This window comes from Rhamphochromis longiceps, linkage group LG18, assembly GCF_057381845.1.
Source record: "Rhamphochromis longiceps isolate RC_006_pf linkage group LG18, R_longiceps_female_GT1.1, whole genome shotgun sequence".
NCBI lineage: Eukaryota > Metazoa > Chordata > Actinopteri > Cichliformes > Cichlidae > Rhamphochromis > Rhamphochromis longiceps.
Genome location: NC_140574.1, coordinates 14143487 through 14155252, shown reverse-complemented (window position 1 = coordinate 14155252; position 11766 = coordinate 14143487). Strand labels below are relative to the sequence as shown.

General features: G+C 40.0%; 1 protein-coding gene across 2 annotated transcripts; it reads right to left on the bottom strand.

The window, feature by feature from the left end:
• Positions 1-763: 763 nt before the first annotated feature.
• Positions 764-7228, bottom strand: adcyap1b (adenylate cyclase activating polypeptide 1b). Of its 2 annotated transcripts, XM_085389791.1 has the most exons (5): positions 6710-7227; positions 6353-6457; positions 5253-5387; positions 4642-4746; positions 764-4003 (listed from the first exon to the last, which is right to left on the bottom strand). In XM_085389791.1, exons 1-5 carry the CDS (start codon positions 6712-6714, stop codon positions 3820-3822), a joined length of 534 nt encoding a protein of 177 aa, XP_085245917.1. In that variant the 5' UTR covers positions 6715-7227; the 3' UTR covers positions 764-3819. The 2 variants fall into 2 exon arrangements, with proteins under 2 accessions (XP_085245917.1, XP_085245918.1); XM_085389792.1 differs by lacking the exon at positions 4642-4746 and having other exon boundaries at positions 6710-7228.
• Positions 7229-11766: the final 4538 nt, after the last annotated feature.

The following is an 11766-nucleotide window of genomic DNA, read 5'->3' as shown; positions in this document are numbered from 1 at the left end:
AGGTGTGATGCAGAACCCCATTCCAATGCAGAGCCCGCTCAAGGTCTGCCTGTGCAGTGCACACAAATAGCCCAAAACACTCAGACATGCACACAAATGCACACAGTCTCCGTCTTTGTCTCGCTCCTTTTTTCCACACATACAAACACACTTGACACATGCGTATACATAACCGTGTCCCTTTGTGGACCGTTGCCATGCAACATTTCTCTGATTGGGTTAGTTGAGCTCTGGTGCATGTGCACTCACAGACACATACACACACACATACTCCTGCTGGCTTATGAGTATCAGATCACACACATAATCCTTTGCCACACCCATCCTCCTCGTCTCCCACAGGACACAGCTGCACTACCAAGGCCAAGGATGGAGTGAGGAGAAACACAAGGCAGTCCAGGAGGAGAGAAGCCCTGTGTGGGGCTCTGCAGCTCAGCCGTAGCTTCTCTTGATGAGCTCCTCAGAGATGTTTGATGGTTCTTCAGTTTGAATTGCAGGTTCATTTATTTATTTCCTCAACTTGAAATGCAAAAACACATCTGTGATTTCCCTTTTGACGCATTGCAAACGTGTCTTTTAAAAGTTAGACCAACTTCACACAATGCATTTGCTGCTTTATTTTCTGCTGTGCAACTTTATGTTTGTTACAGGAGGAGATCTGTGCTCATGGAAATAGGTGGTTCTTCATGTAAGCTCAACATTCATATCCGGGCAGTAAACTGCAAACAAAATATATATTCTAGTCAGCGTGTGTGATGTAACTGTGGCTCCGCTGCACTTTCTTTGTTCAAAAGACACGTCTCCTCGAAAAACAAAGTGATGTATTTCAAAGATTAGACATTGATTAGAAAATGTTGTTGTTTACAAAAATTTATTCATACAAATCTTACAACACTTTCATAACAATGACAAACGTAAAACCCCATATAAGGACTCCTGTGTGTATAACGATGTCACTTGTACTAAGGTTCACTTTTAAAACACATTGTTTTCAGATAGATAAGAGATTAAACATTGAAGTAAGGCGTTCGGCGCTTTCAGAAATATCAACAACAGGCATTTTCTATGATCTGAACAACATCTCTATTATATTCTCAAACCCTTTTAAATCTAGATAGTGATGCACAAAGTTCTAATATGTAGGGGATATTTTCTCATTGATAAATTACTGACCCAAAATAATCGACAACACGTCATAATCAACAGCAAGGAACACTGGTCATTGTCTACTGTTCTCACAGACACTGAACACCCCATGCACACACACACACACAAACAGTCAGACACACACACATACATCGCCTGCTTCACCGACATACACATTCTATTCACTTTTTTAATATACTTTATACTCAACAAATCATTGCCATGCTTTAAAAGAAAGCCTAATTCTACTACTCTTGGGGCAGACTAAGCCGAGCGATTAAACAGAGGAAAAGGAAGTTTTAATGTAAGCTAATGGACTGCAGCATTGTAGGGCCACTAAAATTGCCATCTGTCACTTGTGGTGAATATTCTTTTTAGTATTTTTTTTTTTTAGTATTTTTTATGTTTTTCTCACGTCGAAGCAAGGCACCAAAAGCCAAAAGCTGTTTCCACCTCCGCATGCATGTTCAGTCACTCGTCCACACAAACAAACATTAAATGCACACACGCTCACAGATAAACGCAATATGCACATACGCACTCACGCAAAGCCTGTACGATGGAGCCAAATTGAAGAAGGAGTGTGTTGATAGTTTCTATGGGGGAACACAGGCCACTGATTAGATTGCAGGGGTGCATAAAGCTGCATTTGCATAATGTTGAATAAATACATGAGATATCTCTCTAATAAAAGTCATAGGGAATATCCCTCTGCTGCAGGGCTGAATTTCATACACCTCTGTTCTGCTGGTCTGATCCACCTTGACTCACATACTCTTAAACCTTCTTATGAAACCAAAGTGAAGGGAATTCAACGTCTGACTTTTTTTTTTTATCAGACTCATTGACCCTGATCTCACTTCAGCAGGTGAGCAGAGGCAGTGGTGCCATCACTTGTTTTGTTTGTTTGTTTGGTTCTGTATTGACGTGCGACAAACCTCCTCTGGCTCGTGGGTGCTGTAACCTGTGTCTTATGCAACAGGCTACTTTGCTTGCCTTTCCTCTCTCGCGCTCTCTCTTTCACACACACACACACAAACACACACCGTCTCTTTTTCCACTGCCTTTTCTTCGACTCCACACACACATCTCTTTATCAGCTAACACTCTTCACCTGCTTCCTCACATACTCTAACACAGATCAGCTTTACAGTGAAACTAGAGCATTAACATCAAACCAGAAACTTGGCATGGCAATCTAGAAGCAAAAGAACTTGAACTACTACTACAACCAAGACAAAGGCAATCAGCATATAAGGGAGGTGAGGGGGGTCCAGTGTCTTGTTCTATGATATCCACAATGACAGCAGCAGGACAGGTAAAAATAAAATCAACAAGTCAGTGCAGTACCAGTTTCTATCACTTCTAGCCCTCTTTCTTCACATTTCTGTCACAAAACATCTGAAAGGGGGGGGGGGGGGGGGGGGGGGCTGAAAGAGGCTTAGCACAGCTCATCTCCTACACAGCAACAAAAGCACAATCGCATGCAGTTTGTAAGGGAAAATTAGCACGGTGTCAGTTTTCACATGCACCATTAAATCAGAAATAAGAGTCCAGTATCTCTAACCCCAACTCAGACGCTACCTTCCCTCTCCTCCTCTTTTGTCAAACTGCATCACTTTCTGCTCCTTCTGAGTCCTTTCTAAATATTTCGGAGCTCTGCCAAAATACAATCAACAGTTTAAGCATTTTTTTTCCTTTCTCTTCTCCATTTAATCCTGTTGACTGAACAGAGACAACACTGAGATGACTATCTGCTCTGTGTAATTTTTATACTGTACACAATACACATATGTGAAACATTCCTTAGACAGTCGTATCGAGCATAATTTATCTCCCACTGTAAATGACTCTCGAGGCGAGTGAGCAAGCAGTGTTTTCTGCATACTGTTAACAGCAACTCGAGTGCTTCCTTTCGATTTAGTAAAGGCATCAGTGCCCTTGCAAAAGCCTGCAATGAAATTGGAAAGAAGGTTGAATTTTTACCAGCACTTACATTGACTGAATGTGTAAGTCAATCGGTTAACCATCAAATGAGAGGCTGTGGAACAAAAGCCGTCTGAATTCCCCTTGGAGGGGCAGCAAGCTATACAAACCCACAGAGCTCCCATTAAGGGAGCGTGGAGAAGCGTGGACAAGGGCAACATCTATCATTTAGGATAAGCCGGATATGCCTCACATAGCATGCTCACTGCTTCTTTGGGCCTGTTTGGAAAACAAACAACACTAAAAAAATAGAACGTTGGTTACAAAAATAAGTATAACATTCAATACTTTGATTGTCTTTTTAAAATCTATTTATTTTCTGCATATGTAGATGACTTTTAAAGATTTCAAGCGCATAATGTTGAAGGTGCACAATTATCTCTTTTTTTACTGGTTTCTTCTTCTTCTTCTTTTTTTTATCATTTTGTTTTGTTTTCAACATCGTAAACATGAAAATAAAATATTGGTCCACAAAGTATAACTGTGCGGTATCAAGTGCTTTTGTACAAAAAGAAAAAAAAACGATATTATTATTAAAATATTCATTTTAATGGCTTTACTTCATACATAAATACATGTTGAAAGAACACAGGCGCAATCCACTGGTTGGTCAGATATATCTGAATGACTTCGATTTAACGACTGGATATATATACACAGGAGGGCAGTTTGAGCGCCTTAACAGCGCTACAAATAGGCAAGCCGGCGTCCTTTGTTCCTAACTCTCTGTCTGTACCTTCTACCCAGAACCGCTGCCAGGTATTTCTGCACGGCCATCTGCTTTCTATAGCGACTGTAGCTGTCAGTGAAGATCCCATCTGAGTGTCTTTTGGATAAGGGCTCTGATTCTTCCTCCATGCTGTTGTCGTCACTGAAAAAATACAGAAGATAAATAAAACAACAGTGACATTAGTTAAAGCTGCGAGGTCTTGACTGGTTTGTGCTCTTTTTGATGTGGCATTTCAACTTTGATCATCTCTTCATCTGGCCAGTAGTCATTAATAATGCATTTATGGGCCTTTATTTTATTTTTTTTATTTTTTTTATTTTTATTTTTTTGTTTTTTACGTTAAAATATATATATATGTGAGGAAAGATTTGGTGATTTAAGCGTTTTGGAAAGGTTATCAAATATTAATTTACATCCCATTACATATTCTGACGCTTGCTTTTTTTCCCACCACCACCCATTAATGTTTGTAAAAGCAAAATCAATTGATAGGTAAGACAAGGGCTACAAATAGCGCTGTATTTCAGTATCTTATTCTTAAAGAACATAAATCGTGGATGCAATGTCACGCCACATCAAAATAGGAGCAAAACGGTGGAATGAAAATGTCCAGACGTTATATAGAGGGGTAGCATTTTTTAAGAAGAAGAAATAAACCACACACGCACGTAAAATGACAGACAGTGACACAGCAGCCTGAACTTGAGCAGCGCAGAAACATAAAAAAAATAAAATAAAAATGATGACTGCAGGTGAACGCTAATAAGAAATGCCCTTACCCTGCACGAATTGTCATCAGAGAATGCAGATAATGTCTCGCTGTTAACTGACCCAGGATCTCCCTCAAGGCTCTATCTAATTCTTCCTCAGCATGCCTTTCTGGTCTGAGATGATAAAACGCCAAAACACATAGATCGTCAGTGACTAAAATAAAAATAAATAAATTAAAACAAAATAAAAAAATAGATTAAAAAGCGCGGACAAAATGATCAAAAGTAGCCTAAAATGTTCCCGCCCACTCGCATGTCCAATATCACGTCAAGTGCAATAAATAAATAAGAAAGAAAGAAAGAAAGAAAGAAAGAAAGAAAGAAAGAAAGAAAGAAAGAAAGAAAGAAAGAAAGAAAGAAAGAAAGAAAGAAAGAAAGAAAGAGATTAAAGGCTATCCTTTACGAATCTGCCGACCTTCTTTTTTTTCTTTTTTTTTAATCTTGATTATCAACTGCAGGGAATCAACATTTCAGGCTACTCGGTATGAAAATAAGACAGGACAAATAACATGAGAAACTCTGGGAAAAATAAAGCAAGCAAACATTATAGCAAACAGCAACAAAGTCATTAAATTGGAATCCAGCCCAAGGCTTTGGCTGTGAAACGAAGGCGCATTTACCTCTTCTCCTGTGGGTAGTATAGGGTGTATGCGTCGTCGTTTAAGGATGGCGGGCTTCGTATAGCAATCTGATCACTATCAAAACCCATGTCGGATAACGAATTCCCGTCCTCATCGAATGCGTCGTTTTCAAGTCTGCATAAAGAAAGAACATTCATCACAATTTTGATCAATGCACACGTGTGGACGCAGGAGTGAAAGGATGCCAAATGTCTGCATCTGCCTTTAAAAACAGCGGGCGGTTAAATGCAATGAAAAAGGGTAAAAACGGGGGAAAGAGGCTTTTTAGAGTAAATAAATAAAGAAAAATAAGCCAGAAAACGAATAATTTAAATTTGGCGAAAATAATGACTTGAATTTTATTAAATGCGTCCTGCTGTATTGTTTTCTTTCTTTGAATATGTTTTTCTTTCTGGAAGAAATCGGGTTTTTTTAATATATATATATTCCACTTGATGCTGCCGGCTCCAACCTTATTAATTATTTAAAACTCGAAACAATGGGTGTGAAAATGATCACATTTAGTGTAGGCGTGGAGCTCAAAAATATTAAAAAGAATTCAGAAAATACCTTTTTTATGTATTTATTTATTTATAATTTGATCAACGAGAACCACGCCCAAATAATGGATATGCTTTTCCCGAAGAAGGAAAAAAAGAAGAAGAAGACTAAATCTTAAATGGATAAAGCTCCCCTATTCGTTTTGCCTCGCCTCTCCTTGGTGACGCCAGTCCACCGTCATCCCGAGGGCTATCCATTGCATCGACTGCATTCTCATTTTTAATAAGGGGAGTTCCGTGAACCGTCCCACCGGACAGATACTCCTGTGCAATTTCCATACTCATTTTCCACACCAGCCTTGCATTTGATTGTTTAAAAGCCTGCATGTCCTTCTGTTATCATGCTTAACTGGGAGATTCTAAAACTTGCGCGCGGAGTTTCTGCGCAATTGCGCGCATTTATTTGAAATAAAGTGAACAAACCTCTTTTTCGTTGATTGCAGCAAACGTAACAGCAACATTAAATGAAACGTGTTGCTGAGGAGCATTTCAAATAGAACATAAAGGACAACGATAACAACCCAGAAACCAGAAACCTACCTAATCTTGGGGTAACTTAGTCCAAGAGGTGTGCAGAAGACGCTGTAGTGCATAAAGATCCCGTAGATGAGCAAGATTAAAGTCGCTTTACTCGAACTGGCCATGCTGTTAGGAAATGAGAAACAGACACAACATTAAACAGAGCAGTTACCTGACAATAAAGCGGCTTTTTCTTTGTTGTATCAAAATCACAAGGCGGTGCTACTTTATCACCACTAATAAAACTAAAAAGCTGGTTCGAACATGAACCTGTTTGAATTAACTGGATAAAGATAGCGTCCACTGGCTTATACCAAAAAAGGATCATTAAAAACGAGGGGTGGGAAGAAAAAACTGGATATTTTGTGTTTTATTCACCTCATCTTGTAAAAGTTACACTGCGGTAATGACACCAAATCCTCTATGTTCAGCGTCAAAGTAGCTAAAAAATTGCAGATCTCCACGCAGTTCACAAAAAGGGAAAAATTTCCATTACTTTATCTCGCTCTGGAGCATAAATTTCTCCGAGTTGTAAGACAGTCCGCAGATAAAGCACATACCTATAGCAGGAAAGCAGAGAGGAGGCTGTGCTGTAGGTTGTGAACCGGGCGCGGTTGTGGCAGTGCGTGTCTGCGTGTGTGTGAGAGTGAGAGAGAAAGAAAGAGAGAGACGGTATCTTTCTCACGGCACTTCTTCCCTGGCTGAAGCGCCTCCGTCGTCTCCTTATGTTCCCCTCAGTGCTGCCTATCTCACTTTTATACCCAATTAATAGGACTCAACCGGTCGCAAAGCCAAACAAAAACTCGGTGGGAGAGCGCGCTGTCTGTGCGTCTACATATCGTTGCTCTAAACTTTTGTCCTGTGCTGTGATTGCCTTGGATTTTTATCCATGTATCGCAAGCCTTGCCCCCCTCCTTCTCCTCCTCCTCCTCGTCCTCCACCTCCCTCCAATAAGTCACATTAAGGATGCTATAGACGTCATCAAGTCTTCCTCCCGGAATATAATAGTACAGTTCCTTCCTCATCGATGCATCCGTCAGACTCACCCCCACCTCCCTCCGAAGATGGAAGTTTACTTTCAAACTTTCTTCTTTTTTTTTAAAAAAAAAGAGAGAGAGAGAGAGAGAGAAAGAGAGAGAGACGCTTGTGAATGCATACATGAAATCATCAAGTTTTGATGTGACGCCCAATACAGATCAGTTCGTCAACGCCTTAACCACTACTGCTTTTCTTGTTTTTTTTTTCTTCTTTTTTTAAAATATAAAATAAATAAATAAAACTTTCACGTCACCAATAGGTTAATTACGCTTTAGTGATTATCTCTGATCTGGGAAGTGGTGCTGGTGGTTTCAAATGACTTGATGGTTTTGATGGAGGGTGATCAGGCTTCCGATGACCAAGTCCAAGGCCCCTGGGGAGTCGGGAGCTGTCCAGTGCTGAAACGACTCGTCTCAAATTGCGGCTTTCAGACTTTATATTCACTTTTCTTTTTGTTCTAATCGTTTACAATAATTGCTCACTGGATGTCGAGGGGTGGCTTTAATGGCCGTGCAATGAGAACGCTAAGGTCTAAACCTAACCTCTGGATTGTTGAAATAAACGAGGCACATAATCGGATTTGAACAACGGCTGGTGACGCAGGATGCTGGTTCGGAGAGTCTGCGTGGCCGAATAAACGATTCACGTTTTCCCAGCATTGTTCTCAAATTATCTATGTCATTACAATCTGCTGATTGATGTGTTTAAACGAAAAACGACGATGCAATGCTTTTTATATAGAACACGTGTCAAATAACCAAGAAGAAGGCCTAATCCTCTCCACCCATAGTGGACTGGTGACGTCTAATTTCGAGCTCGTGGAGAGTAAGTCGAACCTCTCTGTATCTGCAGCTTCTGAGCAATTTTCTCTTTATTGTTTGTTCTAATGCCGCAGTCAGATGATTGGAGCAAAACTTGGCATTCTTTTTTACTCCATACATGAGACTTTTCATCTTGGAGGTTCGGAGGCCGGTCTAGCAAACTTGAATATTTTTCGTGGGGACTGGTAATATTCGCCAAATGGAGAGGTCAGGAGACGCTTAGGTTTAACTATGCACCCCCACTGAATCAGATATATAGCTCACCAACCAATTGAAGAGTTTGCCAAAGAGGGGAGACGGAGACATTCACGTCAGCGTTTTGTTTACGCTGACGCAATATGACGAAAAGAGCCAGTCACTGCGGGAGGGGGGCTATCTAGAACCTCTCCTTGATTCATATGAAGACAACAACTTAAAGCCCATGCGTTTCAACTGGAGCAGACTGCTAATATTAGGCCGGGTACAGCAGGTAGCATGCAGCTCCGTAGCCTGAGCAAACGGCGCCATCATGAGGACAGAGGACAAACACGCTGAGCCAGTCTACCGAAGTTTAGTCATCATCACAGAAGCACACAGAAGGAAAGAAAGAAGGGAGAAGTGGAGCAAATCCTCACACCAGTAATTCCTCTTCATAAAGTGTCACCTTGTTAGTGAAACAGCTTAACTGAGAGCTTCATTTAAAATTCGTGTGATTTCGGCATGACATTACAACTGAGAGGGTTATTTTACATTTAAAACACAGACGCGTAAAATGGAGCTACTCCAGCGTGGCTTTGAATGTCACTGCACCTACAGTTTAGTGAAGGCTCATAAAGGCCAGTTTCCCTATATGGCTGACCCATAATTGAAGTACTCTTTTTTTCGAGCTGGAACCTCTGTGAGTTGCTAAACATCGGCCATCAGAATCAGAAACACACAACACCACAGAGAGATCATAGATAAGGAAAAGGGATATGTGTTCAACAGCTTTTCTACAGATTTCTGTCCGATTTGTTATCCGTGGAAGATTTAAAGTGCCCAAATTCAGATTTCCCTTCAGTCCATGTTTATCTATTACATAATACAATGCAGTAATAATAACAGTTTATGTGCTTTATCAAATGTAAATAAAACCGAATTCAATGATTCAGTGATCTCAAAAGCCATATTTTGCAAAAGACCATAGAAAACAGACCACCCTATGGCAACACGTCTTCTTTTTTTTTCTTTTTTTTTTAAAGTCTGTAGACAAGTGTGAACTGAGGAGACCAGTTGCTGGTCTTTGGGGAGAGAAATGTTCCATTCTTGTCTGCTATAGGATTCTAGTTACTCAACAGTCTTTGTCATATTTGTTTCATTAATTTCTTCGGTTGGTGAAAGGGTCTCCACGGGATTCTTTTCTAATAGAGCCAGGTTTAGCATTCTCTTACTGAAGGCTTTCCCTGGAAAACATGTAATCTGGATGCACATGTTGCTCTAAAAGTTGCATATACCTTTCAGCATTGATGTGCAGCACACATCTGGTCTTTCCAGCTGTGAAAGCTGCCAATTACAATGGACCCCCATACTATCAGAGACACAGGTTCAAATTTTACATTTCAGTTCATCTGAACACAGAACAGATTTCCACTTTGGCCTCAGTCCATTTTAAATTAGCTTTGGTCCAAAGGACAAGACGGTAGCACAAGCTTATGTTTATGTTTATTTAAAGAGATCATGTCTATTAATTAACATGAGAACTTAAATTCATCATGTAAATATGCCAGATTTAGGCTAATTTTCATCGGCATACGGCTTCTTTTTTGCATAGAAATGCTACTTTCGACTGCTCCCTCACTCACAAGGGGTCACAGGTAGCTTTGCTTGTTTGATTTCATAGATTCTTGCACTAGATTACCTTCCTAACCCAATCCCAAAAGGTTTTATGTCTCTCTGAAAATAACAGGTATTTAGTATTGATTCTCAACCCCTTGCACACAGAGATTTCTTCAAATTCTCATGTTTTGATTATGTTATTTGTTGTAGATATATAGATATTCACAATCTTCAAATTTTTACATTGAAGAACATTATCTTGAAATTGCTCCACAATTTGTAGACACAGTTTTGTTGAAAACTGGTAATCTTCCATCTGTCCTTTCTTCTGAGAAACTCTGTTTCTAAGAGGTTCTTTTTATACCCGGTCACGTTTCCTGTCCAATCACGGCTCATATCCGATCATACTGCCAACCTCTTGTAAATCAACCTAATTAGTAGCAAAATGTTGCTCCACGTGTTTCTTTTTAGTTCCACTTTTTGTTGCCCTGTCCCAACTGTTTTAAATAGTGTTTCTGCCATGAAATAAAAATGAGCTAATATTTATCATGAAGTAGTAAAACATCTCAGCTCAGTTTTCTATGGTCAATAAAATATAGGTATATGAGATTTGCAAATGATTTGCAAATGATTGCATTCTCGTTTTATTCACAATATCCACCTTTTTTGGAATTGGGGCAGTACTGAACTACTACTACAATACTACTGCTATAATAATAATAATAATAATAATAATAATAATAATCAAAAGAAGAAGAAGAAGAAGAAGAAGGGTGAGGTGGGGTGGTCAGGATTATCTATGATGGATAATGGTATATTGCTCAGTGGCCTCTCCACAACAGCTTCAAACTTCCTAATCAGGTTATTTGGACTATAGCTGCCACTAGTGCAAATGCTACTCCCCCACATAATGACCTTATTACAAAAATAAGAGGAAGGCTTTCTTAAGGACATTTTGAAATGCTATTAATCTTGCATCTCCTTGCAAGCCATGCACGGCCCATTGGCTGATACCCCTGAATCAGGAGGTCAGCAATTAATGGAGGGCACCACCAATAAGCTCATAAAGAGATCAAATTAAGACTGAGCAGAACTGAGTGTAGCTTATTGCTGCAGCCCTCCTCCACAGTCCCAGTTTCTTATGTGACCCTTAGGGAAAATTAATTGCACATCCGCTGCCCTGAATGGAATTTAACCAACGTGTTTGAGCAACAGTTGTGTTTATTTCCACCCCAATAACTGGTTCGCATGATATTTAATCTGAGCATGGATGTTTACTGTAAATATTGTTCTTTTTTGTCCTGTCTGTCCCCTCACCCACAGCTGGTGACGACAGATGGCTGCCCCTTTCGGAACCTGGTTCTGCCCGAGCTTTCTCCCTGTTAAAAGGGAGTTTTTCCCTCCCACTGTCGCTAAGCGCTTGCTCCATTTGGGGGGGGGGGGGGTCTGATTGGTGGGTAGTGGAGTTTTCTCTGTATTGCTGTAAGGTCTTTACCTTAAAATATAACGTGCTTTGAAATGACCGTTGTCGTGATTTGATGCTATATAGATCAAATTGAATTAAATGGAATTGAATTATTTAACTTTAAAGGCTAACCGATAATAAAATATAATATTAAATCTAACCGATGAAAAAAACAAAATGTAGATATCGAGCAGTGGAAATCATTGCATGATGACAAACAGTGACCGTGCAAACTCTGAGAATCCTTGCTCGTATGCATCCGAAGTGTTTTGCAGAGGGAGCCACTTTCTAGGAAAAAAGCATCTGGGGGACATGCT